At 41.3% G+C, this 27997-nt stretch overlaps 3 protein-coding genes and 1 long non-coding RNA gene across 5 annotated transcripts; 2 read left to right on the top strand and 2 right to left on the bottom strand.

Moving 5' to 3' along the window:
• The first annotated feature begins 392 nt into the window (after positions 1 to 392).
• Positions 393 to 4516, top strand: LOC146490360 (pancreatic secretory granule membrane major glycoprotein GP2-like). Of its 2 annotated transcripts, none has more exons than XM_085153268.1 (5): positions 393 to 520; positions 622 to 867; positions 950 to 1112; positions 2723 to 2809; positions 2919 to 4516. In XM_085153268.1, the coding sequence occupies exons 1-4, from the start codon at positions 405 to 407 to the stop codon at positions 2807 to 2809; spliced, it is 612 nt and encodes a 203-aa protein (XP_085009394.1). In that variant the 5' UTR covers positions 393 to 404; the 3' UTR covers positions 2919 to 4516. The 2 variants fall into 2 exon arrangements, with proteins under 2 accessions (XP_085009394.1, XP_085009393.1); XM_085153267.1 differs by having other exon boundaries at positions 3943 to 4516.
• Positions 3308 to 26530, bottom strand: LOC146490361 (uncharacterized). The gene is made up of 3 exons (XR_014872800.1): positions 23255 to 26530; positions 7557 to 7708; positions 3308 to 3419 (listed from the first exon to the last, which is right to left on the bottom strand). It is a non-coding gene; the product is annotated as an uncharacterized LOC146490361 (long non-coding RNA).
• On the bottom strand, positions 10566 to 17807 carry LOC146490362 (uncharacterized). The gene has a single exon (XM_085153282.1). It carries the CDS (start codon positions 17805 to 17807, stop codon positions 12027 to 12029), a length of 5781 nt encoding a protein of 1926 aa, XP_085009408.1. The 3' UTR covers positions 10566 to 12026.
• On the top strand, positions 18422 to 22563 carry LOC146490363 (uncharacterized). Its single transcript, XM_085153266.1, has 2 exons — positions 18422 to 20312; positions 20411 to 22563. The coding sequence occupies exon 2, from the start codon at positions 21664 to 21666 to the stop codon at positions 22561 to 22563; it is 900 nt and encodes a 299-aa protein (XP_085009392.1). The 5' UTR covers positions 18422 to 20312; positions 20411 to 21663.
• Positions 26531 to 27997: the final 1467 nt, after the last annotated feature.

Below are 27997 nucleotides of genomic sequence, written 5' to 3' on the forward strand. Positions count from 1 at the left end.
TACAAGCACACTTTTACAAAAAAAAAAGCCTCTGTGAATTCAGATACTTACTTTTGTGTTTAATTTTCTTCTCTGACAAAGCCAGTTAACAGTGGCTGCTCTAAGAGCCTAAAGAGCAATAAAGGTGAAATTAATGTATCAAATCATTTATTTAAATTCATTAAACTAATGCCTTGTGTACGTAAATAAACAAAATAAAGTGGCAGCATGTGCAACTGAAGATAACAGATCACTATTTGTTTTTTACTTTCTAAAACTTTCTATCCTGGGTAAGCCCCCATGTATGACACTTCGGTTTGCTCCCACAAGATGTCTCATTTTTAACACCTACTAAAAACTGTCACACATCTGATTGTGTGACTCTGCAGACCAGCAACAGCCAAGTGATCTACAAAAACACCATCATGACCCAGAACAGCTCCTCTGACATCATCACTCGTCTCGACCAAATCTCCATCGACTTCTCCTGCGTCCAAACTCAGCCGGACATCAAGACTGCCACCTTCAGGATCAGAGACAGGTGTGTGGTGGCTGCTGGTTTTCTTTGAGTTACTTTAAGATGTGAAGCTTCTCCTGAGGTTTGTGAGTCAGAGAAAGCTGAAGTGTGTTTGTGTTCTGCAGCTCTGTGATCCAGCACATCACATCTGGAGTTTGGGATTACACTCTGACCATGCAGAGCTTCACTGACGTCGACCGCACACAAGCTGTGGAGTCCAACACTGAAGTGCAGCTGAACCAGAAGATCTGGGTGGAGCTGAAGACTGACGGGCTGGATGGAGACGTGGTCGTCGTGGTGACCGGCTCCTGCTGGGCAACTGACCAGCCATCACCCGACAGCACTCCGAGATACGACCTGATCATAAACGGGTGAGACAGACTCAGACAGTCATGTGGTTTTGATCTCTCTCATGGACTCCTGAACAAAGTGTGTTTTCCTGTCTGTGAGCAGCTGTGCCAACCCTGCTGACCAGACTGTGCAGGTGGAGGAAAATGGACTGGGAACCTCCAACTACTTCTCCTTCAGTATGTTCCAGTTTACTGGGAGCTCTGGTGACGTCTACCTGCACTGCAAACTCCACCTGTGCCCCAAACAGGAGAGCAGCTGCCTCCCGGTACACCAAACACACACAAACTGAGCTGCATGTGCTTAGCTCTCACTAAAAATACCAAAACTACATCTGAAAACTTTGTTGTTGCTACTGAATTTTTTTTTCAAAAATATGTGACCAACTTTACACCTTCACATACACATTCTAGTTATTTTTATTTTTGATGTTGCTTCACTCTTGCCCATCCTTTCTTCGCAAATAGTGATGTCACGTCTAACACTGAAACCTCAAGGTCTGTGCTGAGCAGAGGGTCCAAATTAATGCCATGTCAAAGCTTGTATTGTTCTTCAGAAAGTCACGTAACCAAAGATAAACAAGGCACTGTTGTCTGAAATGACGTGGCTGCCTCATTATGTGATTTAAGCTATTGAAAAGATGTGGGAATTACAGTTTTGCATGATCTGGATCTGAGGTGATTCTCAGGATTGTCACAAGCAGGAGATTGCAAGCACATTATGGAGCCACCAAAAAGGCAAAAATTATGAGCAGTTTGGGACCATTTTACATAATATCTCCCAATAATTCATTCAGTGTCAGAGAACGGGGCTTTGTGGATCTCCCTTTTTTCCAAACAACTGGCCAGAAAGATTCAACACATTCACACGGCTTCATCACACCATTGCTCTTTGCATGCTACTACTCCTACATTACTTAATTAAAAACATGTACATGTATACCAGTTAAAAAAATGTATTTGTACTCACAGGTTCAATTTAATCTCTAAAATTCTTCCCAGCATTAATGATTTTAGTCATGAGGTTTGAAATGACGACCCAAATGCAGTCTTAGAAAGCAGGCAAGGCACAAAATAAAGAGCTCCTTTAATAATTCTTTGTCAAAGGACATACAGAATACAGAGTGACAGAGAACTTAAAGGCACAGACTAACAGATGCACTGACAATGGAAAAATGGAAACTGGAACTATATAAACAAATATGGACACACTGAAGGCAATTAAGAGAAGAGGAAACATGGGGAACAAGGAAGAGCTGAAACTAGTTAAGTCAAATGATACAAAGAAAGTAAATCTAAATACAAAACACTGGATACTGAAAATTACAAAATAAAACAGGAAGTAACTGAACTGGAAAACCTCTAACACCGCATTAGATGTGCATAGACTTGACAAAAAGAAAACACAGGCTACGCTAATAAATACCAGAACACGAGTAAACGGAAAACCAAATGACAATCCTAACAGAATTCAGAATACAGGAAGACTAGAACAAACAAAACCCAACTTAAAATAGTACACACTAAAGCTCTAAGATAACAATGAAAAGTACACTAAAAGCTCTCAATAAAAACTAGACAACTCAAAATAACCCAATAAAAACCAACAGACCATGACTCTTTTAATGTATTATTCCATAACTTAAGTAGGATGTCTTAGTTTCACCACACTCCAATATAACTGGGTTTAGCCCTTATCTGTTTATTAAACATTCTTTTCATTTATTCTTCTTGCTCTTTTTTAAAAGCAGAATAAAACATTAAAATGAAAGGATTCTGACACAAAAGCTCAAATGCTGGCTCTCAGCAGATTCAATTCTGAATGAAAGGATCAGCGTTGATCTTCTAAAGTCTGGACTTTGTCTCTCTTTGTCTTTAGACTTGTCCTGCAGCTGCTCGCAGACGCAGATCTGCCAGGTCCAAATATGAAGGTGAAGCCTTCATCAGCATGGCCTGGACTCATTAGGTAAGACACACTCTGCTGTTTTCAATTACATCATGTTGAGACCTGTGTTGAGAATTTGTGGTGTTTATGAGCGAGATGATTAAGACAAAGAAATGCCTCAATTTAATAGAAACACATCAAACCTCACCGATGGAGGCTGAAAGAAAACCTACAGAAATATTACTGATTCCAGGTATACTGTTCATGTTCTTGCACTGACTAAAAGCAAATCTAATGTTTTTATTACTCCCGCTAAGTCTATAAACTTGCAATCTGATGAGTTTGATCTGAGTTAGTAAAATGTCCTAGTTGGTCCCCTGTAGCCTGACAGTCCAGGATCAGGATGAAGGTCCATGTCAATTCAATTCAATTCAATTTTATTTATATAGCGCTAAATCACAACAACAGTCGCCTCACGGCGCTGTATACTGTACAGTAGATCCTACAATAATACATACAGAGAAAAACCCAACAATCAAAGGACCCCCTATGAGCAAACACTTTGGCGACTGTGGGAAGGAAAAACTCCCTTTAACAGGAAGAAACCTCCGGCAGAACCAGGCTCAGGGAGGGGCGGGGCCATCTGCTGTGATTGGTTGGGGTGAGAGAAGGAAGACAGGATAAAGACATGCTGTGGAAGAGAGACAGAGGTTAATAACAGATATGATTCAATGCAGAGAGGTCTGTTAACACATAGTGAGTGAGAAAGGTGACTGGAAAGGAAAAACTCAATGCATCATGGGAATCCCCGGCAGCCTACGTCTATTGCAGCATAACTAAGGGAGGATTCAGGGTCACCTGGTCCAGCCCTAACTATATGCTTTAGCAAAAAGGAAGGTTTGAAGCCTAATCTTGAAAGTAGAGATAGTGTCTGTCTCCTGAATCCAAACTGGAAGCTGGTTCCACAGAAGAGGGGCCTGAAAACTGAAGGCTCTGCCTCCCATTCTACTTTTAAGTACTCTAGGAACAACAAGTAGGCCTGCAGAGCGAGAGCCAAGTGCTCTAATAGGGTGATATGGTACTACAAGGTCATTAAGATAAGATGGGGCCTCAAATACAGATGATGAGCAGACTCATAAGAAACCAAAGGGATTTGACAGTGAGGACATGAGTGTTTTTCAGCAGTCACAGTGTGATCTGGTTTATCTTCTCAGGTGGTTTCCACGGTGACTCGGACTGATTTCAGGCTGCCGACCTCGATGATGATCCCTGACTTTTGATTGGTCCTAAACCAATTCCTGGATGTGTGATAGGTTAGGCTGGCTGCTGTGAGATTTTGTGGTCTCCCACAGCTGGACAAAGAAGCTGTTTTAGTGGAAGTATTTTGAGGGCAGGGCCAAACTGTTGTCTGACAGATTATGATTCTACACCTGATATTTACTGTTTTATTAGTAACTTGGTGAAGGGAAGTGTGTTTTTGATATTTAACCAAATGAATATATTTGTGGTGCATTAACACTCCTCAAACATCAAAAAGCAAAGCACTTCAGGACCTCCCAGGAGGCCTGGACACATGTAGGTTGTCAAATGTATTAGATTTGCTATTGACTACTTGTTTGACTTGTGACCTGCTAAATACAAACACATCTGTGGTCACAGGTCCCACACATCCACAAGCAGTAATGCCTTCTACCAAAGAAGCATTTCTACTTCTCAAGTTGTTTTAGGTGAAGATATTTTTATTCATTTGACAGGAAAATGAAAGGATGGGAGGAGATTTTAAGAAAACATTTTTTGGGAGCATAAAATGCTTTATAGGTAATTGATTCTTTACCAGGGTGTAGTATCATTTATTTTCTCAATCTTGATTTTCTAGCTGCCTTTTTGTTTTAATTTGATTGTGGGTGGGCTGTGTTCTGATTTTTGCCTTTAAGTGATCATTAAAGTAAAATCAACATAAGGGAAATAAGAGGGTAGAAAGCTTTGACTGTCTCTAAAGTTTGGATTTGCTGATTAAAAAAGTCACTGGATACAGCACAAAGTGGAGAAAAGAGCTTGAGTGTTTGACAGAGAAAAGGAAGGTAGGAAACCAGCTGTGTGCTGTTGGTCAGGTCAAGTTAGAAAAGTTGGTTTTTCAGTGTGGACAGATCAGTAGGGTTGCTAGGATTTATAGATGCATATAAGCATATAAGTAAAGATAAAATCACTATGTGACAGCGTACAAACCTAACATCAACACCAAAGATTTGCCTGAGCCTGAAACTTCAGCACAAAGTTAAAATGCTTTCTTTTGTTCCTGGTTTTAGAGGCCACACTGAGAATTCTTGCTGAACTCCATTTTTTGTTGTTGTTTTACTGTTTGCATGAAAGACCAAAAATAAAATAAAAGGTGAGGGTAAAAAAGAAGCTTCAAGTGCTCTTTTATAATTTCCACTTTCTGGCTAAGGAACTATTCAGCCTGAACTCCAGTAACTGCTGTTTTGACAATGATTTTCCATATGATACACGACTCTATTCACACTGAGTATAATGCAGGTTTATGCAGACTTCAAAGTCAAGCTCATGCCACAGTCCCAGCAGATCAGCTCATCTCTTTGCCAGCATTAACTGGTAAATCAGAGAAGACCCAGGAACTTACAATCACAAAGTGCAGAAGGACAGAAACTGGACAATGACCAATTTTAGATATTTCTTTCTGTTAACTTTTGTTCCTTTTGTCCCCATGAGTAATTTGTACAGAGCATAACGGTAAACCAGAGTTTAAACCAAAACAAGTCATTCTCTTTCAAATATCAATAAAAACTAAAAGACAATAAGAGACCAAACCTCTCTCACATGGACACATGGACCTTATAAATAGGCGCAAACTGCTTTAGCAGGGTTTCTGCTGTTCTACAGCCAGGCTGACAGATGGTTTATTCACAGGGGTGCACATAAGTGGTCCGTAGGTGCGCATTCGCTGTCAAAATAAAAGAGGCGCAGCAGATAAGAAGTTGCAACAGGCGTTTGCGTCCATATAAAAGGCTGTTTTTGTCCACTAGAGTGGGATTTTCACAGCATATTCTGCACCACATCTCTGTGCGTTCATCGTTTGTTTGAAGCCAGCTCACCTCCTGCAACCACTTTTCCGAGAATACGCGCTTCTTTTGCGGTTCCTGCTGACATTTCTTTGGAGGTGGAGGAACACCAAAGTAATTGCTTAAAGGAGCTTCTTCAACATCTTTAAGAGTTCTAAACAAATGTCTGTCCTCCTCCAGAAAATCTTATGTACGCAAACACGCGTCTCATTTTGACAGCCTATGCGCACCTGAGGACCACTTATGTGCACCCCTGTTATTCATCATCCAAACATACTGGACATCTTGTAAAAGACAACTTTGAAAATCCTTCAGAAAGAACTTTTTTTTTTTACAAACAGCCACAGGAAGTATAACATTGAGCTCTGAAGATTGATTTGCAGCGCACCTCTTAACAGGACAACAATTTAAAGTGTTTGAAGTTGTTACCTATTTTATGATGTTCTTTGGAATCATTTGGCAGATTAAATTTAAGATTATACGGGTTAAGGGTTGGAAAGCAGCCATAATGACTCATGCAATCTGCCAAATCCCACTTTAACCCGTGCAACATTAGCAGATCTTTTTTCTTTAGTAAAGTTTGTGTGGCTCTTTTAAATATTATATTATGGTTTGCAATTTCTCCAGTGATTTAATATATTTTTATATTTTATTGGTTTTAATGACACTTAAGCCACAGTAAAATATAATGTAAAACTAAAAGTGATTTTAAAGGCATCTTATGTCTCAAAGCCCACCCACATTTGTACCATTTTCAGGACCTGTTGATCAGGTCCTGAAAAGGTAAGCATTGGCCACATTAAAGGTGTCAAAACAGATAAGTGTGTAGACAGGTTTGGCATGAAGCCTAGGCTGACCCTTTCCTCCTGGCTTTCAACAGCAGCCAGGAGGAAAGAACATTTTAATTGAGTGCACAGGATTGGCATGAAATCAAGAATAACCCAGGTCACGATGTAGTTTGTTTTATAACATAATAACAAATTATGAAATGAATGTTTTGCACAGTAACAATGTGGCCTTCTTTATATTTTGTTTCTAAGGAGACAGACTTTCAGCAGAGGTGGCGAGCTAGCTGACCATTTTTAGAGAATTGTTGTCACCTGACTAAGGGACCACTTTTATATCTACACATACCAGGCAACTAAAACCAAAGAACCAGTTTTACATCGGAGGGAGTTTGTCACTAGCATTCTGTCTCAACAAATGAATCATTTTATTGCATTTATTTTGTTGAATCTATGAAAAAGTGCCAAAGATAACAGTTTGAAAGCAAAAAATATTGTTTTTGCACCAAAAAGGTGATTCCCAAAGAGCTATTAGCAACAAAGACGTGGCATATCTCAATATGTTGTGGAGTGTGGCTTAAAAAAGTTTTTGGAGGAAATTGGACAAGTGGAGGTGTCAGGCCTGAACAAATGATCCACAGCAAGTGAACGGTATCTGAAAGTCATGTCCTTAAGAAACAAGAATCCAGTAAAGACCTGGGACAGACCTGAGTGATGCATCAGGCTCTTCATTTGATCCATCTACTGTTCACTGAAGCCTTATCACAAAAGGTCTCAGTGGAAGAGTGACTGTCAGAAGCCATTGTTAAGGAATAATCCTCAACAATGTTAAGGAAAGGCTGAGTTTCGCCAAATTACACAAGAAATTCTTGATTCAAATGTACAGTCAATAAGTACAGAGGAGGTGAGGAGAGAGGTAAAACAGTGAGCGCCTAAAGTCTTCTGTAAAACACAATGGAGACTCACAGTTTGAGGCTGCCATCCAACCAGTGCTGTTGGGGATCTTGTCAAAGCTGATGAACAGAGAAACAGCCTCTTATCCACCGTGCAGCACCATCTGGAAATACGTCTGATTGGCATCAGCTTCATTTTTCATCATGACAATGATCCTGAACACACTGCCTATGGAGTAAAAGCATACCTGGTTTGAAAAACACACAAAGGAGTACCATCATTCATAGACTGGCCTCCCCAGAGCCCAGACCTCAGCAATATTGAAACAGTCTGGGATCATCTTTACAGAAAACAGAACAAAAGACAGCCAACATCCAAACAAGAGCTTTGACTGTTCTTCAAGAAGTCTGGAGAATTATTCCTAAAGATTACTTGCAGAAGTTGCAAGAAAGCTGCCTATGAGAGTTTAGGCCGTGTTGAAGAATAAAGGTGGTCATACCTCTGTTTTTACCTTATATCCTGTATTTACATCTGTGCACACATTATGTGCTTCATTTTACACAAACCTTTCATTTCGTTTCATTTGGCCATGTGTCACATTCTTCCCTTTGACTTTAATAAATACCACAGTGCTGCATAATTAATATCACACATTAACCAGTTACAGCCATCATTTCTGAGGCATAGCTACAGTCTTCAGTGTCTGCTGAGAGATGGTTTATTCACAGGGGTGCACATAAGTGGTCCGCAGTTGCGCATTCGCTGTAAATAAAAGAGGCGCACCAGATAAGAAGTTGCAACAGGCGTTTGCGTCCATATAAAAGGCTGTTTTTGTCCACTAGAGTGGGATTTTCACAGCATATTCTGCACCACATCTCTGTGCGTTCATCGTTTGTTTGAAGCCAGCTCACCTCCTGCAACCACTTTTCCGAGAATACGCGCTTCTTTTGCGGTTCCTGCTGACATTTCTTTGGAGGTGGAGGAACACCAAAGTAATTGCTTAAAGGAGCTTCTTCAACATCTTTAAGAGTTCTAAACAAATGTCTGTCCTCCTCCAGAAAATCTTATGTACGCAAACACGCGTCTCATTTTGACAGCCTATGCGCACCTGAGGACCACTTATGTGCACCCCTGTTATTCATCATCCAAACATACTGGACATCTTGTAAAAGACAACTTTGAAAATCCTTCAGAAAGAACTTTTTACAAACAGTTATCTGTTTGTAAAGGGAGTGCAAACAGGTTGCACTCCCTTCATCGTGGAACTTCACCTGCCTGCCTCCCTGCCAGGTCCGTTTGCGTTTAGGTCAAAAAATCCTTGCAACAGTACACATACAGAAGGTGAAAAGCTGGATTTATGCACACAGCGCTGCTGCTGTCTTCAGCAGGAGCAAATAGAAAATTGTACTGAGTAGTCAGTATAAGCTTTTAGTGATATAAGTTTATTGATGATAGAATACTGCATGATGACCTTTTTCTTGTTTAGAACTGATTGTTCTTTATGAAACGTGTTCGGATATTTGTATCTGAATCTTTCTACAGCGATAGTGAGAAGTTGAACAAGCTGTTCTGACCTTGCACACACACACACACACACACAATCACATACGCACATGCTCATGTCACTGAACGAATGTATTCATTTCTCTTGTATAAATAAAGAACGCAGACGGTGACAGAGCACAAGCCCGTGAGTGTCTCTTATATAATAAGTGTCTCTTATTTAATCTATATCTGTGGGCCAGTCGGCCTCTTGTGTAAAGGACACAGTGATGCTGAAGTCAGAAGCTGTGGTCAGTTCAGTCAGCCCAGGTTTCAGTATTCATGACATGCCTGAGGTCAAATTTGACCTCACTCCCCCTTAGTCAAAAGAAATAATGAAAGCGCATGAAAAAACACCTGACTTAACTCTCTGTGCTTGCATTGAGATGGCTCTCAGGAAGGGATCAGTGCAGCACTGTCCCAGTGACAGTGATGTAAGCTGCTCATCATTGGTTATGGGTCAACAACTGCGCCAAAGGCTAATTACCACCTCCATTCCTGAAAAGCAGGAAATATATGAATGATTTTGAGAATATATGTATTCTGCCCGTTCCATTATTTTATGATACAGGCATTCATGAACCCTGTCTGTGTCTATCCTATGAATTCTAGCCAAAAGCACCTGAGAACATGCACATGATGCGGTGAGCAACCAGTGTGCAGAGCACAGCGATGAAGACAGAGTGGAGCAAGTTTCAAGCTTCTGACGCTCCAGGTAACTGCACACAGATAACCTGAGACATGTGTGAAGCTTTCAGTGGGTCTGTGTGATGGTTTATTGGGTAGAAACAGGCTCCAAACCACAACTGTTTCATACAATTATATTTGGCCCCCGAGATAAGTTTTACAGCTTTCCTAGTGATAAAAACCTCCTTTATTGTAATTCATGCTACTGTTGGGATTAAATGATTTGAAGTGCCTCAATTCTGCCATATAACCATATAGTGTAGTATTAACTGGACACGGCCCTGAAAAATAAAGGCATTAGACCAAGAGTCCCTGGAAGTCAAACGCTGCAGACTCTCACTCACGCTTGCCTGGGAAAAAGTAGATAAGACGGGACCATCTCTGGTGGAAAGTTACTGACACACTGTTTAGACTAGAGTGAGAGAGCTTCTGTAATAAAACTGTCAGGGGCGCAGCAGCATTTTGAGATCAACGTGTCGTGCAGGACGCATCTCCCTCCTAGAAGTAATAAAGAGTTAAATGGTCTACTGAGCAGTGTTTTGTCTTCCATCGGATGCCTCGGAGGAATCAAAGGAACTCGGTGAAGTGTTGATATTTAACACTACACAAAATCATCAAGCAAATGACAATTAAATGACAGAAAAGTTTTTACTACAGAAATTTCTGTGACTACAGTTTAAAAAACCAAAGGAAAAAACTGCAGTGTGAGCAATGAGCTGTCAGGGCTTTTTTCTGTAATTTTACACATTTATTTCTTACGATTTAAGCACAAAGAGCCGTAACAACAGATTTCTGTCTTTGTCACAGCAGCTTTTTCTTTATCATGTAGAGTTAAATATGTCACTTCTTTACACAGTAAGGGGAGTTTCACTGGTCCGGCATACAGTGGGCTGTATGTGGCCCGCTATGTAAAATGAGTCTAAATCTTCATGGTCTGAGAGATGTAGCCCACAAGAATGACTGAGGAATCAGGGCTGGGAGGAAATCGGCCCTGGCAGTTTTGGTCTAGGTGGCCGATCACGATCGCTCCAGAAAAAGAAAGAAATATATAATAAATAAAATAACATACAGTGGTGTGAAAAAGTGTCCCACTTAAATGTTTCAGATCATCACATTTAAATATTACACAACAACAACAACACAAGTCAACACAAAATGCTCTTTCTAAATGAAAGTGTTTATTATTAAGATAAATTAACTGTGGCGTGTCACAGACCAGAAGATCCTCCAAAGCCAGACATCATGCCAGCATCCTAAGAGATTCAGAAACGAATGAATTGAGATCTGTCAGTGTGGACAGGGTTATAAAGCCATGTCTAAAGCTATGGGACTCCACCAAACCACAGAGAGAGTCATTATCCACAAATGGAAAACATGGAACAGAGGTGAACCTTCCTCGGAGCGGCCGGGCATCCAGCCACGACGCATCCAAGAGGTCAGCAAACAGCCCAGAACAAAGAGCTGCACGACTCACTCGCCTCAGTTAAGGTTCATCACAAAGGGGAAGTAACAAAGTACAAATACTTTGTACTCTACTATACTAAAGTAGAACTTTCAGGTATCTGTGCTTTACTGGAGTACTTTTTACTTTTCCTCATTACATTTTAAACAAATAACTGTACTTTGGACTTCTTACATTTTCTTGTTACTTTTGGTTCAACAAATTTGCAGAGAGTTATTGTTTCTGTCACTCTGAGCGTACAGCCCTTATGCTGTCCTCGCCCTGAGTCTCTTAGTTTCACCAGCTAGACAGCGAGATAACGATGCTCCAATAACCAGACTTATTTCCTTTTTGTGCTGATTTATTGAAGAATGGCCTCTGACCATTGCCTTCTCTTTGACCATCGTAAAACTGAAAGTACAAAATACTGTATTAGCTAACTAACATTGAAAACTAGCTTGTTACACTCTTACAACAAGCTAACAAGATAAAACTTTCAAATGTACAAATTATCGAACCATTTTTACACAAAACAAAAGATAATAATTATTTTATCGACACTCATACTTACAGACATATCTTGTCCAAGGCAACAACATTTTAAGGTCCGTATTAGCTTAAAACAATAACCTTACGGTATCACTTTCCGCCATCTTTTATTTCTTCTTCACGTTCTCATTTTTCCTTTCCCAAAGTAACCGAACCCATATCACAAAGCAGCCACTAGAGGGAGCTCTAGGGTAGTTTACAACTCTAATATCCCATTTAAGTTATAAAAGGCAGAACACTCCCCGCCTGGTACAATATAATTGTGCCACTACAACAAACTTTTCTAATAAACCTTTTGAACAGTTTAGGGCTATTTCAAACACTTATTTATCACTTGATAAAAGCAAAACCTTATCAGCGATGGGTCTCAAAAACACTTTTTCATTTCCATCCTTCACAGTCTTTACTTCTGCTTTTCGAACCTTATTGTCCTTGCTCTCAAATGTTCTTACAACTTTTCCCATGGACCAGTCATTTCTGTGTGCGAGAGCATCTTTCAATAACACAACATCACCAACTTTTATGTTTGTTTTATCATCAGTCCATTTTCTCCTTTGCTGTAGTGTTGAAAGATATTCACTTTTCCACTGTTTCCAAAAAGAGTCTGCCAAACACTGTACTTGCTTCCATTGCTTTGAGTAGAGGTCTGGTGGTCCAAAGCTTCCTGTTGGTGCAGATAATGCATTGACCTTTTGTGTAAGGAGCATTGCTGGAGTGAGAAGGTTTGGTTTGTCTGGATCTGTTGAGACTGGTACAAGTGGTCTTGCATTCATTATTGCCATTACTTCTGCCATGAATGTACTTAACACTTCATGCGTTAGTTGGACATGTACGGCTTTCAACAGAATACCATCTAGGATGCGCCTTGCTACTCCAATAAGTCTCTCCCACGATCCACCCATGTGTGACGAGTGTGGGGGATTAAACAGCCATGTGCATCCTTTCTCTTGCAGGTATGAGTTTAGTTCTGTGTCCTTGTGATCAATTTGCAACTCATTGCATGCTCCAACAAAATTTGTACCTCTATCAGATCTGAGTATTTGAGCAGGTCCACGGATGCAGAAAAATCTCCTCAGCGCATTGATGAAGCTGGATGTTGACATTGTTTCAATGAGCTCAATGTGCACAGCTCTCGTGGACATGCAGGTGAAAAGCACAGCCCAGCGTTTACTGTCTGCACTCCCTCCTCTGGTGCGACGTGTGGTGACCGTCCAGGGTCCAAAGACATCCAGTCCTACACTAGTGAACGGTGGCATTGGTGTCAGCCTGTCCACGGGTAAATCTGCCATTTTTTGGGTCTGAAGTCGTCCTCGAAGCTTTCGACAAAGAACACACTTGTAAATAACAGAAGAGACGAGCCGTTTACTGCCAATAATCCAAAATCCAGCACCTCTGAGCGCTCCGTCTGTTAGGTGACGCCCCTGATGTGCTACCTTCTCATGATAGTATCTAATAAGAAGGATGGCTATATGATGAGCATTTGGGATTATGAGTGGATGTTTCTCATCTTTTGTTAGGTTAGCAGGTGCCAATCGACCTCCTAGTCTGAGGAGCCCATCTTCATCAATAACTGGATTTAATCTTTGAAGACAGCTTTGTTTTGGAAGTGGCTGATTTTCTTTTATGCATCTGTACTCTTCTTTGAACGTTTCACTTTGTACTGTGTGAATTATGAACTTTGCTGCTTTAGACGCTTCATCTGCGGTGTTAGTTTCACTGAAACACTTCCAGCCTTTACCTTCTGTGTTTGTTTTCTTGAATGATGCTGCCACACGCTTCAGTGATGCAATAGTGCGACACAATCTCATCCAATGAGAGAATCTTTCAAAACGGCATGGCTCTAGCTGTGTTACTGAGGCTTTGGTAACAAAACTTGTTATATCAGGTCTGATCTCTGCATCTGTGTCAGGATCGATCAGTGTGAAACTATCACAGTGAGACTTCTCTATGTCGTGTTGTGTCAAAAAGGAAGGACCACTAAACCAGCTTGTAGAAGCCAATGCAGAAGCTGCAATCGGTCTAGTGGCTGTGTCTGCTGGATTGTCACTAGTGGCTATGTAAAACCACTGTGCTGGATGTGTAGTCTTTCTGATTCTAATCACTCGGTTAGCCACGTAAGTGTAGAACCTCTTTGTGTTGTTGTGTATGTAACCAAGAACGATTTTACTGTCTGTGAAAAATCTGACAGTGTCTACTTCAATGTCAATCTCATCTCTAATGAGTTCGTACATCTCTACAGCTAACACTGCTGCACATAACTCCAATCTAGGAACAGTGTGGGCGGGTCTTGGGGCTACTTTGGACTTGCCCATGATGAAACCTGTGTGCCACTGACCTTCACTATCAATAGCTCTCAGATATGCCACTGCTCCTATAGCCATGGTGGAGGCATCTGAAAATATGCACAGTTCTTTTTTCAAAGCAATGGCCTGGGAGAACGGGAAGTAGCACCTCGGTACCTGTAGCCGCTCAAGATCCTTCAATGAACTTCTCCATCTGCTCCATTCATCTTCTCTTTCTGCAGGAAGTGATTCATCCCAGTCCTTTTGCTCTGAGGTCAATTCACGGAGAAGGGCTTTTCCCTGCATTGTGATGGGTGACACGAAACCCAGCGGGTCATACAGACTGTTAACAGTGGCTAAGACACCTCTCCTGGTGAACGGCTTTTGTTCAGTGGTGACGTGAAAGGTAAAACAGTCCTTCTTAAGATTCCACAGTACCCCCAAGCTCCTTTGCAGGGGTATGTCGTCCAACTCTAAATCCAAGTCTTTTAGATCCTTGGCTCTCTCGGCAGCAGGAAACGCTTCCACTACTTTGTGGTCATTAGAGGCTATTTTATGTAACCTTAAGTTTGACTGTGCCAGCATCTTTTGAGCGCTTGTGAGTGTTTCAACAGCTTCTTCCACTGTTGCTGTGGATGCGAGACCATCATCAACATAAAAATGTCTCATTACAAACTGCTTTGCATCATGTCCGTGCTCTTCTTCTCCCTTGACTGCAGCACGCCTCATACAATAAATAGCCACAGCTGGGGAAGGGCTATTCCCAAAAACATGAACCCTCATTCTATAGTCACAAATACCTTGGTCGGGATCATTATCTTCATACCAAAGGAATCTCAGAAAATCCCTATGATCCTCTCTCACTTCAAAACAATAAAACATTTGTTGCACATCAGCTGAAAATGCTACAGGTTCTTTCCTAAAACGCATAAGGACACCCAGTAGTGTGTTATTTAGGTCGGGTCCACTTAATAAGACTTTGTTAAGGGACTGTCCTTCAAATTCTGCACTTGAGTCAAAGACTACTCTCAGCTGATTAGGTTTTTGTGGGTGGTACACACCGAAGGATGGCAAGTACCAGTGTTCTTGGTTTGAGTCCAAAGGTGGAGCGACTTCTGCATGGTCATTGTCCAGCATGTTTTGAATGAATTCGATATATTGTCTTTTCATTTCAGGGTTCCGTTCCAGTGTCTTTCTGAGAGATTGGAGGCGCTTGAATGCTTGCTCTCTGTTACTCGGAAGCTCTGGTCTTGGAGAGCGGAATGGCAAAGGCGCCACCCAGCTGTTACATTCATTTTGATACACCTCCTTCTCCATGATGTCAATGAAGTCTTTGTCCTCTACTGACAGTGCTGGTTTGTCATCATCTTTTGTCCTGTCAAAAACAGTTTCTCCCAGTTGATTGGTGTTTGTGTTTCCCCTGTCCTTTTTGGGGTTGTGTGTGGTGTTTAACTGGTCTTTGATTTGAAACGTGTTAGGACATGGGCAGAGGTAAGAAGCACGGCCATTCTGAAGAATATGTGTTTTGAGAACACTCACACTAGGGGGCTTATGCGTCTTCCCCATGCAGGCTTCCCCAACTATAACCCAGCCTAAATCCAAACGCTGCGCATAAGGTGTATTGTGTGGCCCATTGATTCTCTCTCTGACTTTGTGTACCTGTATAATGTCTCTTCCCAAAAGCAACAGAATAGGTACTTGTTCTTCTACAGGAGGTACTTTTTCAGCTATCTTCTGTAAGTGTGGGAACTTCATGACCACTTGTGGAGAGGGAATCTCTCTCCTGTCGTCTGGAATCATGTCACATTCAATCAGGTTTGGGAGTGGGAGCTTTACTTTACCATCCATTGACTCAATCATGAAGTTTACTGCTGTTCTGCCGACATTATCTGACAGTCCTGAGCATGTTCTGAGCTTGTAAGTCTCTGAGCGTGTCTTAATATTAAAGAACTCAAAAAACTGAGACTTAGCTAGTGACTTGTTACTTTGTTCATCAAGCACTGCATACATCTTTCTAGCCTGTTCTTTTTCGCCTTCTGGATAGACTAACACAGGACTTATTTTTGAGCATGAATGTGGGCTATCTTCATCACCACAGACTTCTGTGCATTTGGAAACAACTGAGGCATTTGCACTATCCTGTGTCTCCCCGCCATCATCTTTATCAGCTCCAGAGCTCTCAGCTGGAGCAGGGGGTGGACCTGGATGTAGCACTGCTAAATGCCTGTCGCTACCACAGTCCATGCATTTTATTTGAGCCCTGCAGTCCCTTGCTAGATGTTGAGTAGAGCCACAGCATTTAAAACAGATTCTGTTCTCTTTTAAAAATGACTTGCGCTCATCTATGGGCTTTGCTCTAAAACTCTTGCACCTTTTAAGAGGGTGAGGCTTCTTATGTATTGGGCATACCTTGTCAGGGCTTTCTATAGGCTTGCTGTAACTATTTTGAGGTGAACTAGTGTCTGTAGGAATGTCCGTTTTGTGTACACTAATCACTTGCCTGTTACTGCCTCTGAAGCTTTTCTCCCTCTTGAAGCTTGTGTCGGCAGGAGGTGTGATGACAAAGCTTGGGTCGTTTCTTATTTTGGCTTGTTGTCTTACAAACTTTGAAAAGACACTGAAAGGGGGGAAAACAACTTTATGTTCTTCTTTGTACTTTGCTCCTGTTGCAATCCATTTTTCCTGCAGTCCATATGGTAACTTTTCCACAATGGGGTTGACTCCGCGAGCTGTGTCCAAATATGAGAGGCCTGGTAGGTATCCTCCATCTTTTGCACATTCTATTTCCTGCAGAACGTCACCCAGCTCTCTTAACTTTGTGTTGTCTCTGTTGTTTAGTTTGGGAAACTGTTCAATCTTTTTTAACAGTGCATTTTCTACCACTTCTGGAGATCCATAACATTCCTCGAGTCTTTGCCACACAAGGTTGAGAGCTGCAGCTGGATTAAAGACATGGACTGATCGAATTCTTTTGGCCTGGTGACCAGACTCAACTCCAAGCCATTTGACCATTAAATCTAGCTCCTCTTGAGCTGTAACATGCAAGTCTTTAATAGCACTTTGAAATGACGCCTTCCACGCCCAGTAGTTTTCTGGGTGGTCATCAAACTGCAAAAGTCCAGTACTTAACATTTCCCTCCGTGTCAGGTACCTTGTAATATCCTGGACACCCTGTGTCTCTGTTGATGTTTGAGGAGTGTTGAACGGATAAGGTTTGGGGGAATCCAGTCTCTCTCTCTGTTGTGTTTGGAGTTCCACTTTAACATTAGCCTTTTGAGCACTGTGTGAGCCGTCATTGTCTATATCTGCATTCATAGCCATTTCGCATTGTTCACGTGCAGCTTTGTGACAGGCAAGTGGATCTACTTTTAATTTGAATCCTTCAAGGCAAATATCTGAGTGTTTTTGTACATACTCTGCTGTGCGTTGTTTTGGACTGGCGGGTGGTCCAACCAATGGATAGCGCAGTTCACTTTTTGAGAGTCCCTCCTCTTCTTCTTCATAAACTGCAACCTCTGCTTCTGCAATTGCAACAGCCTTTTGACAACTCAAAACATGTAAATTAGCCTCAAGTTCAGTTTTTTGTTTCATTATAGCTGCTTCTCTTTCTGAATACGCCAGCTGTGCACGTGCAGCCTCTGCTTTTGCTCGTGCTTTAAGTGCTGCAGAACTTGTGGATGAACGCTTGGATGTGCGCGAGCGTCTAGACTCCCCTTGTGTGTCTGCGTTGCTTGCATTATCCTTGTTCTCCATATTCTCTGCGTTGTGCACTTGTTCTGTTTCTCTTTGGTCTGCTGTTTCTTCCTCTTCTGGAAGATCCATTTGATATTGCTTTCCTGACCGCAGACTCATAACTGATGTGCTGAAAATAGCTCCTCGTGGTTGTGCCCGCTGCGCTAATGTCTTTTTACTATGCTGTCCTCGCCCTGAGTCTCTTAGTTTCACCAGCTAGACAGCGAGATAACGATGCTCCAATAACCAGACTTATTTCCTTTTTGTGCTGATTTATTGAAGAATGGCCTCTGACCATTGCCTTCTCTTTGACCATCGTAAAACTGAAAGTACAAAATACTGTATTAGCTAACTAACATTGAAAACTAGCTTGTTACACTCTTACAACAAGCTAACAAGATAAAACTTTCAAATGTACAAATTATCGAACCATTTTTACACAAAACAAAAGATAATAATTATTTTATCGACACTCATACTTACAGACATATCTTGTCCAAGGCAACAACATTTTAAGGTCCGTATTAGCTTAAAACAATAACCTTACGGTATCACTTTCCGCCATCTTTTATTTCTTCTTCACGTTCTCATTTTTCCTTTCCCAAAGTAACCGAACCCATATCACAAAGCAGCCACTAGAGGGAGCTCTAGGGTAGTTTACAACTCTAATATCCCATTTAAGTTATAAAAGGCAGAACAGCCCTCTTTGAAATAATCACCAGGGGACGTCACATACAAAGAGATGACGTGTGCCACAGTAACAGGTCCAAGTGGGCCGCTGTGTGGTTTGGTTTCTTTGGCACAGCTCTGGAACGACTGCAGGTGTCCATAAGTTGTGGCCGCGGTACTTCAGCATCTAATGAGCCCTACAGAAGACGATCGAGCATAAAGGGAGTAACATGTTGTTGCAGGTAATTTCAACTGCAACGTTTCTATCAGCCCAACAAACAACAGCAAACACACAAGCTGTTGTTGTGCAGTTTGTCTCACAGTGTGTTGCAGCTAAAGGTCCAGCTGTTGTATTTCACAGGGACAGAAACGAGTTTGAGATAACTTCACTCAGAGATGGAGAAAGAATACAGGACAGGAAGAGGAGAGCTTATATTTAAAGGTAAGGACTGCTCAGTGGCATTTGATAGAAACTGAAAGCTTCCATGGAAGTCCTCATGTTCTCATATTGTGAAACACGCTGCAAAGCAAACTGTGTTACTTAAAGAGCACATGAAAGTCCTCTGCAGGTTAGTGCAGGATTATCAGGTTAGTTTACAGTAAAGAACTGTGTGCGACTGACGCACAATGGCTGTGGTGCTCGTGGTCTGTTACATCAAGAGTAACAGAGATGAATATGAATTTCAGCTTAAATGTAGAAAAAAGACGGTGTAAACAGCGTCCTGTCAGTGTAGAGGCTGGAAATCAGCCAGGACAGCTCATGAAATACCTGCTGATTATCATCTTGTTGATTTCAGTTTCTACAAAGAGCCACTACAGCTGATTTTAGCTTCCCCCACCTGCTAAATCACACTGTAAGATGGAAACCCTGCTGAGCAAAAGGAACAAAGGCTGCTCTCAGTTCTGCCAGAAAGCATCTCCATGATCCCCGAGACTTTTGGGAAAAGACTCTGTGGCCTGTCGAACTGTCTCTGCTGCTCGTCTGCAGAAGAGTATCTCAGCCTTCCACACAGTGAGCCTTTTCTCCTCATTCAGATTGTATCATGGACTTAAGATCTGTTGTTTGATCTTTTCCTTCCACCTCTCTGGTTTATTCTCACTGATCTCACTTGCTGCAGTGACTACAATAAAAACATCCTGTTTGTGGAACAGCACATATGTGTCTGATCACTCTGCACTGCACGCTCAATACAAATCTCACCGCCAGGAAGGACCTCAGTCACAAAGAGAAACCTCAACACATAATATACACAAATCCCATAATGTGCACCAAAAAGGGATTAATCCTGTTTTTTCTCAGTCCTTGCAGCGCTTTCTGTCACCTAGAGCCAGTTAATGTCTCCAGACCAGCCCTAAAGACGTGAAAATGAATCCACTGTGAGTGAACACATGTCATTGTTTTAAGCCCCACAGATACAATCATAGTCTAACTGTACAATGCAATGTAGTCCAAATAATCCAGCACATATACAGCAGTGAAGAGACAGAGGGGTGAGTGAGCAGGGACCTTTCACAATGCTGCATTTTAGTTTTTACCTTTGGCAGAATCGCACTCTTACTTTTCTGTGTTCGTGTATTTGAAGTGAAATTAAAGCTAATTAGAGCTTAATGGCAAGAAAGCAAAAGTGGAAAGTGCTAAAAATAGAGAATTATCCTTTTAAGTGAATCTAAATCTTTCCCTTCCTCTGTCTAAAAGAAGCTTCATCTCCTCTCTCTGTTTATACCAACTCTACTGTCTGACTGGCTTTTGGAGACTCAGATTTGAAGCCAAACAGAAAAATCGATGTTTTCACTGAATGTTTTCTAACAGTAAATATTTGTCAAACATTTGTTCCCAGTTTCTGTCTTTCCATGTGTTGTCCCTTAATCTGAACTGGAACCCAATGAAGCAGAGTGTGATCACCTCCTACGAGCCATCCTGTCACAGTGAGTGGAAGCTGCAGTATCAGATACTGGCTCTTTGTCATTTACAATGTGAGCTGTTCATGGTGGCCTAAACAAACTGTGTGCTCCTGTTGTTAAAGGGAATCATCCTGCGAAGCCACAAGTCAGCGTCACCTCTGTTTCCTGCTTGTCCAAAGTGAACAGTCATGAAAAGATCAATTCATACAGAAGTGAAGTGCAGTGGAAGCAGCTAGAGCAGGGTGACCAAAAGTATTTATCATGATATACATTTGAAAATTTGTGATAACGATATAACTGACATGAGACAAAATACTTTACAACTCCACAACTTTATTAGTGTAAAAAACCATCAATGTATTTTCACTTCAACAAGCAGCTGTTTTTATCTGCATTAAAGTTACATAATCATGTAACAGTGCAAATTCCTCGCTGACAGTTTAACCAAAAGGCATTTCCAGTGGAAACTGGCCCACATATCCTCAGCATAACCATGTATAATATCCACAACACTTAAAAAGAGGTTAAACACACACAATACGGTAATATTATGTTGAAGCACAGTACGTATCACTCCGCGAGACTCCGCCTACGATAGCCGTAATGCTCCAACAATCCATCAAGCGGTGCGGCTTCGTAGCTTAGCAAAGTCGTCCTGAAACATTTGACAGATTTTCGAGCGCCGTGCACATAAAATCGTCTCGAGGTCAGTAAACACAACCAGAGTTCATACATAAGGCACACGGGATTATAAGGGGCTCTGTCGACTTTCAGAAAAATCAAAGGATTGATTTTAAGTGTGCCGTATTTTCCAAACAACACGGTAATAACGACGGCCCGCTAGCATGCTCTACCAAAAATAGTGCTTTGTTGTGTATCTGACGGACGAAAGCCAAACCAGTTCCACACCAGTGAAGCTGCAGCATTTTTACAAACCAGTTCCGGTTCATCTGTTTCATTCAACGATCTGCTTTCGCTCTTCTCATTCTCCGTCGCTGCCATGCTTTTTCCGCCGTGTGCGTATGAAAACAAAGGCACTGCGCATGCACGTTTTACCCATATTCTATCACCATATCTCATTTTCTTATCGTTGCCCAACATGATACCGGTATTACCGTGAACGGTATGATATGGCCCAGCCCTAGAAGCAGCAGGATCAGTCATGGACGCACGAGTTTGTTTGTTTTGTGGCACCAAAAGGGAGCCTGTAGTGACTGGAGCCCCACTGGATCATCACCAGTAGGAAGAAGAAAAAACAACCACGTGGAACATTTTTGTAGAATCGTTGCAAATTTTCCAGCACACACTGGATGTGATCTGGGAATGTAGTTTCTTGCAACGTGTACTCAGATATTTCTGCAATACTTATGTAAGAATGCTGTTTGTTGACTTCAGCTCAGCATTCAGTACAGTCATTCCCTCCAAGCTGATCACCAAACTTGTGGCTCTTAGACTCAGCAACTCCATCTGGATCATGGACTTTCTGACCAACAGACCCCAGCATGTTAGGTCAGGCCATAACTGCTCTACCACCATCACACTCAACACTGCACTCCACAGGCTGTGTGCTGAGTTCCTCTATGACTGCAGACCTGGGTATGGATCCAACTCCATCATCCAGTCTGCAGATGACACCACGGTGACCGTCTCATCAGAGACAACGATGAGTCTGCTACAGGTAAAGCACCTAGCTGTGTGGTCTGACAATAACCTGCTCCTGAGTGCCAGCAAAACCAAAGAGCTCAATGTGGACTTCAGGAGGGAGAACAGAGACCCCCATGTCCCCATCTACATAAATGGCACAGCTGTTGAACGGGTCTCCAACTTCAAGTTCTTGGGGATCCACATCTCTGAGAATCTGTCCTGGTCAACTAACACCTCCAGCCTGGTCAAGAAGGCCCATCAGCGCCTCTTTTTCTTTAGGACCCTGAAGAAGAACCACCTGTCTGCTGACATACTGGTTAACTTCTACCACTATGTGATAGAGAGCATCCTGACCAACTGTGTCACAGTCTGGTGTGGGAACTGCTCTGCTGCTGACCGCAAGGCACAGCAGCGGGTGGTGAAAGCCGCCCAACGCATCACGGGGACTCCGCTTCCTGCCATTGAGGATGTCCACAGGAAGAGATGTCTATGCCGAGCACGCATCATTCCCGGGGACTCCTTTCATCCTGCCAATAAACTCTTGTCTCCTCCAGAAGGTGCTACAGGAGCCTTCAGACTAAAGCCAGCAGGTTTAGGAAGAGCTCCTCCCCCACAGCTGTCACCCTACTGAACTCAGCCCCCGCTGAGCCTTTCCATCCACACTCACTGAACCCTTCTACACTCCTCCTCCCAGTGACCATGATCATTCTCAACATTCACCACATGCTCACATCGGTTACTGCTGTAGTTTTAGGACACTGACAGAGTCTCTGTTATAGTGACTATTATAGTCTGTTCAGAGAGCTACGCTTCCACTGCTGTAGATATATTCATAGCACTCTGTAGATCTGTTTACCTCACACCGCTACATCTGTATATATGTAGCACATCTGTATATTTGTTCACAGTACACCTGTATATCTGCCCACCTGTACAGCAATATTGAACATCTGTATGCTGTACATTTGTCTGTAGTTCAGCTGTATGTTTGGTCTCTCTGTTCATAACTATTTCACCATTTATACTACCCTTATCTGTATATATCAGTGCATCTGTATATTTGCTCTTATTGCACTTACTGATAAGATGCAAACTGTATTTTGTTACCCTGTATTTAGACATGCATGACAGTAAAGTGGAATTCTAAATCCTAAACATTTCAACAAAAAAATCACAGCTACAGTTTTTAGAAGTGATTTTTAGAAGGCCAGTAAAGAGAGCATGGAGACAGATGGAGGATCCAAATCCACTGAATCTACACGCTTCCTGTTTCCACCTCATCCTTCCAGTGCTCTACTATACTCTGCTCTCTGCCTTTGAACTTGCCTGGGCCAGGTCTGAGTCCAGCTTTGCCAGGTCACATGACACAGGGGTGTGGTCTGATGTCAGCAGGCAGGTCAGTGGAGCCCTCTGGTGATGGATTTATGGCAGTGAAACAGGAGGAGGCCTGAGAACAGACAGCAGGCTTAACAGGACAAAGTAGCATGTAGTACTTGAAGGAGTCATCACAGCCAATCAGCTCTCAGGAAAATGGAACATCACATACATTTTCTCTTCTTTGATTTTCATCAGTGTATTTTTCTGTCAATATTTCTGCCTGATCAGAAGCTCATAGGCACTTCCTGTCACTCTACAATCAAATAATGTAAAGGCTGCCCTCTCTGCCCTCCCACTAGCTGACCTAGCTGACACAAGTAAACTGTGCTAAGATGCCCTACAAGGTTCTTGGCCACATACATATAGATATACTTGGCTGTAGAAATCCTGCCATGAAGCTCCCAGCGCACATTTTTGATGCTTCTGTCTGTGGCAGAGGAGGTTTGGAGCTCTGCAGAGTCTTGGTGACTTACTGACTATGCACCCCTACCCACATGTATGATTTAGATTTAGACTTATGTGGCAGCTATTCACTGGCCTGACAAAGTTATTTTAAATGATATCATGTCATGAATAACACAAGTTATTTTCCATGAAAACTAAAAGTGGTGAAATTCTCCAAAAACGAATGAGACGTGATGTAATTTGACATGTTTTGTTGTTTTGTGTGTGTGTTCGTCTGTGTGAAGTTTTAATGTGTATCTGAAAAACACAATTTTGAAAACACTGGAAAGACCTCAAGACATTTTTCCTTTACCTTCTATGTAAACAAAAATTCCCACCAAGGCTTTTCAGTGTGAAATTTAGCGTGTAGAGAAAATACCTGTGCCAGGTTGGCTCCATCTAGTGGTGAACATTGCTTTACCACTACATCAGGTGAGTTTTTCTCTGTGCACAGTGACACAAAACTCATTTAACAACACAAACTATTAAAAAAATGATGCAGGCAGATCAAGGCAATGTTACAGATTCAGTAAGAACAGAAGTTTATTCCTTCAAATATGCAGGGCGTCACACTAACACAGCTGCTTATGTCCAGCATCGCTCTGTTATTATCAATTTGATTCAAACGTGTCCAGTTTATTGTCTTAAACTGGCATTAAAGCTTCAATGAACTAAAGTGGTCCCTCTGAGTCAGCACCCAGAAAGCTCGTCTCTTTGAAAAATGTGGCCATAAATACGAGCGCTGCTGGGATCTTAAAACGCTGGGGCTAAATCCACACCTGAAATCTTTGTTTCACTCAGTAACAGCAGCTTTTTAATATTATTGACTATATGTTATAGTCAATAATATTACAATTACAGTTACAATTAGAATGCAGTCAGCATGTGCCAAACAAACTCCCCCCAAATCGATCATGTTTGATATGATGATGACGTTTTTAACATCTTATTTATCAACTTATTTAATACACTGTATCAATCAATTATTAAACAAATATCAGGCTGTAGAAAAGCCAATAATAATGCACCGAGCACGTTCATGCCATAACAGCTAAATGGCCATCAAAGAAAACCCTGAATGCCTAATACAGGACAGGCCAACAGTTAATGCAGCCACAGATGGACATCAGTCAGCTTTCTGCACTTTCCACCTGATCACATCTGTCCTCAAAGTCACGTCACTTCCTCTGTGGTTCATTTATGTTTACTTTTACATTTGCAGTGACAATAACTTTAGTGACATAGTGCACACATTATTTCCTATGGACTGCTGGGTTATCTTGGTTTATTTAAGTTAGTATTTTTAAAGGTGCAGTCAGTCATTTTTAGGTTATTTGATAGAAAAAAGGATCTTGTACTCATAAACAAACAGAATAGTGGATAACAATGACACATTGTTAAACGTGTCATTGGTCACTGCTTACTTTCCTCATTCTTTAAGCATTACTCATCCTTAGTATGTCATTTATGAATACAGATATACGTTCTTAGAAAGAACCACTTCTGAGCCTGATCTCTTTACTCCAAGGAGCTTTTGTGAGTTATCATTGTGCCAGAGGAGGAGGGCATCCACTACTTCTTTCATGTCACCTGAGTTCACCTGTGGGAAAGCACAGCGCTGAATCCCCTGACTATTTCTTTGAATTCAGGAGGACTAGTGAACTAATCTTGAGTGATTACTGAGTTATCTGACTAAAGCCAATGAACCAGAGAAATTCTAAACTCTTAAACATCCAGAGATGTTTGAATTTATGTCTGCACCTTCACACTCCAGATATGAAGGATCATACCTGTTTTACCTCCGGTGTTGTGCCAAAAAGTGATCGTCTGACAAAAACTGATTTCCAATGTCTTTACTTATGTTGGTAAATAGACTTTAGTGAACATGATCTACAAAAGGGTTTATATCAACTTTAATAACGACCCATTTTTTCAAGTATATTTATAACTCTGTGTTATTGTAACTATATTAAAACCAACCCAGTCCTTTTGGGACACTTAAAATATGTTTAGAGAACTATTATTATATTTGTTGCAGTTTCTGCTGTCCTCTTGGCCAGATTACTCTTTAAAAAGTCATTTTAATGTCAAATGAATGAATAAGAAGTAAAAATCACTGCCAAAAAGTGATTGCAGCTTCTACCTTGTGTCAGGAATGTTGTTTGTGGCACAAGATGACTCGATATCACTCATGAGGGATACATGTGACATGTTTCACATATTATAGACTAAAAAGTTGTCTATAGCAGTTTAAATATGATCAACTGGTTTTTGACAAATACCAGAAATGAGTTTATGGCAGATATGACTTTTTGACACAACACCAGCTAACTGACGAGACCTAGTTAAAAGCTAATATTACGGTTGAATATTAACCTAACCTTAGGCTCCAGTATTCTAAAACTGGCACTTCCCCTCTGATAAACCACATGATCATGTAACAAATATGTCAGCTTACCAAAGAACAGAGGACAGTTTATTCAGGGTGTGACAGCACTTTACCACCTGTGTCCAACATATCATACACATTTCTGGACTGGAGCACGTACATCCTTAAAAACTCCAGGACTTCATCACAGCCTCTCTCACATCTTCACATGTGTAGTTTATAGGAAACTTAAATAACACTGGCTGAATATGTTTGTAGCAGGATAACATTAGGCTCCCTTATATGATGGGATTTAAACAGGGAGAAAGAAGAAAAATGTTGGCATCAGTTCCCAACACTTCACTCAATTGAGACTCACTTGTGTTCAACACTGGAATATGTGAACAGATTACTTACTGAGTCCTTTCTCAGTCCATGAGTTGTAAAACCACAACATCCTCCATCCGTAGTAAGAGAAAGTGTCTGTGGCAATAACCAAAATGTCTCCATACAGCCTTTGTGAATAAGAAAATGGCTGACCAGGAAAATATATATTTTTTTAAATGTAAAAATGTATAGAGCTAAATATGAAACGTGTCTGTGAGTCACTGCACTGTTAATGTTAGCTCTGTTATATTGCTGCCTCTGTTCGGTGGTGTCGAGCCAAACGGACTTTAACGTGTGTTTGAACGAGCTGACGGTTCACTCGTTAAGCTGAAAGATGCTTTAATCACAGCAGTCACACATGTGTCCACTGTACCATCTGGAACTCTTCTTGTTTAGCACTCGTAATAACACAAACACTAAATCCTCCTGTTTGTAGCAGTGTGTACACCTGAGACTGTCACCTGTCTGTCCTGCACTCTCTCTCTGTTTCTTTCTCTCTGATTGTGGAATAAAAGTATGAACATGTGTTTATAAGTTACACTTGTGTTTGAATCCTGCAGCTTATCACGCATTTGATTTCCATGTGTGACGACTGCAAGTGTCCAGAGTGAGGACAGACTGAGGGACCCACTGCTGCACATCATCTGTGAGGCTTTGCACCCCTGATGATCCACCAGGACAAACTCAGCAGTGTGTGAGGAAGAGGAGGAGGAAGAGCCAGCAGCAGCTGACAGATGGAGAGAATAGACAGACTGTTCCCTGTTTGTGAAGGACTGCTAGGAAAGTTTAACATAACTAACTGTCTGTCCTGAATCAGTCTTATTAGGTAATGTTCAAATAATGTGATCATCCAGTGTTTTCAGTGTGGGAGAAAGTACTCAGGGCCTTCAAGTTACACACTATGAAAGGCAGCAACAAGTTTAATGTTCAGAAACCTAAAGTATGTATCAGCAGCAGAATGGAGCTAAAAATAAATGTTTGTTTCAGTTCTATGAAGCTTTGAGTATTTTGGATTAGTAGCACTGCTGTGTTTGTTGCATCATATCGCTGTAATTGTTTATATGCTTTATATATTCTGAGCTAAGTTGATCTATAGTGTTACATCATATTCTATAAGGATGTTATGTGTTTGTAGACTTTCTGCCCAGTTTGACCCATTTAGCAGAAGTCAGCCTGTTTAAGGCTCTGATATCTATTCTGTGTGACTTAAAGCAGTTATGACATGGTCTGATTTTCTCACCCAATAAAGGAATATTTCATATATCAGTCTACTCTTCATTTTATCAGAAACAGTTATCACAGCTCGTACATTTGCTTTTTACACATATATGTAAGCATTGAGCCAAATTTAGTAATGCCAACATATTAAACGAACAATATTTGTTACATAATACATCTATATATACACTGTCACAGATACTTGTCTTTGAGTGAAGATTTAAGGTGACAGGAAATATAAATAACTGCAACTTGAATCTTTACTGAACCT

This window comes from Neolamprologus multifasciatus, unplaced genomic scaffold, assembly GCF_963576455.1.
Source record: "Neolamprologus multifasciatus unplaced genomic scaffold, fNeoMul1.2 scaffold_10, whole genome shotgun sequence".
Lineage (NCBI taxonomy): Eukaryota > Metazoa > Chordata > Actinopteri > Cichliformes > Cichlidae > Neolamprologus > Neolamprologus multifasciatus.

Coding starts and splice junctions, on each gene's coding strand:
- LOC146490360 (XM_085153268.1), top strand. CDS start 405: ATGACCCAGAACAGCTCCTCTGACATCATCACTCGTCTCGACCAAATC. Junction 521..621: donor ACCTTCAGGATCAGAGACAG/GTGTGTGGTGGC, acceptor TGTGTTCTGCAG/CTCTGTGATCCAGCACATCA. Junction 1,113..2,722: donor AGGAGAGCAGCTGCCTCCCG/GTACACCAAACA, acceptor CTTTGTCTTTAG/ACTTGTCCTGCAGCTGCTCG.
- LOC146490362 (XM_085153282.1), bottom strand. CDS start 17,807: ATGGATCTTCCAGAAGAGGAAGAAACAGCAGACCAAAGAGAAACAGAA.
- LOC146490363 (XM_085153266.1), top strand. CDS start 21,664: ATGCTGTTTGTTGACTTCAGCTCAGCATTCAGTACAGTCATTCCCTCC.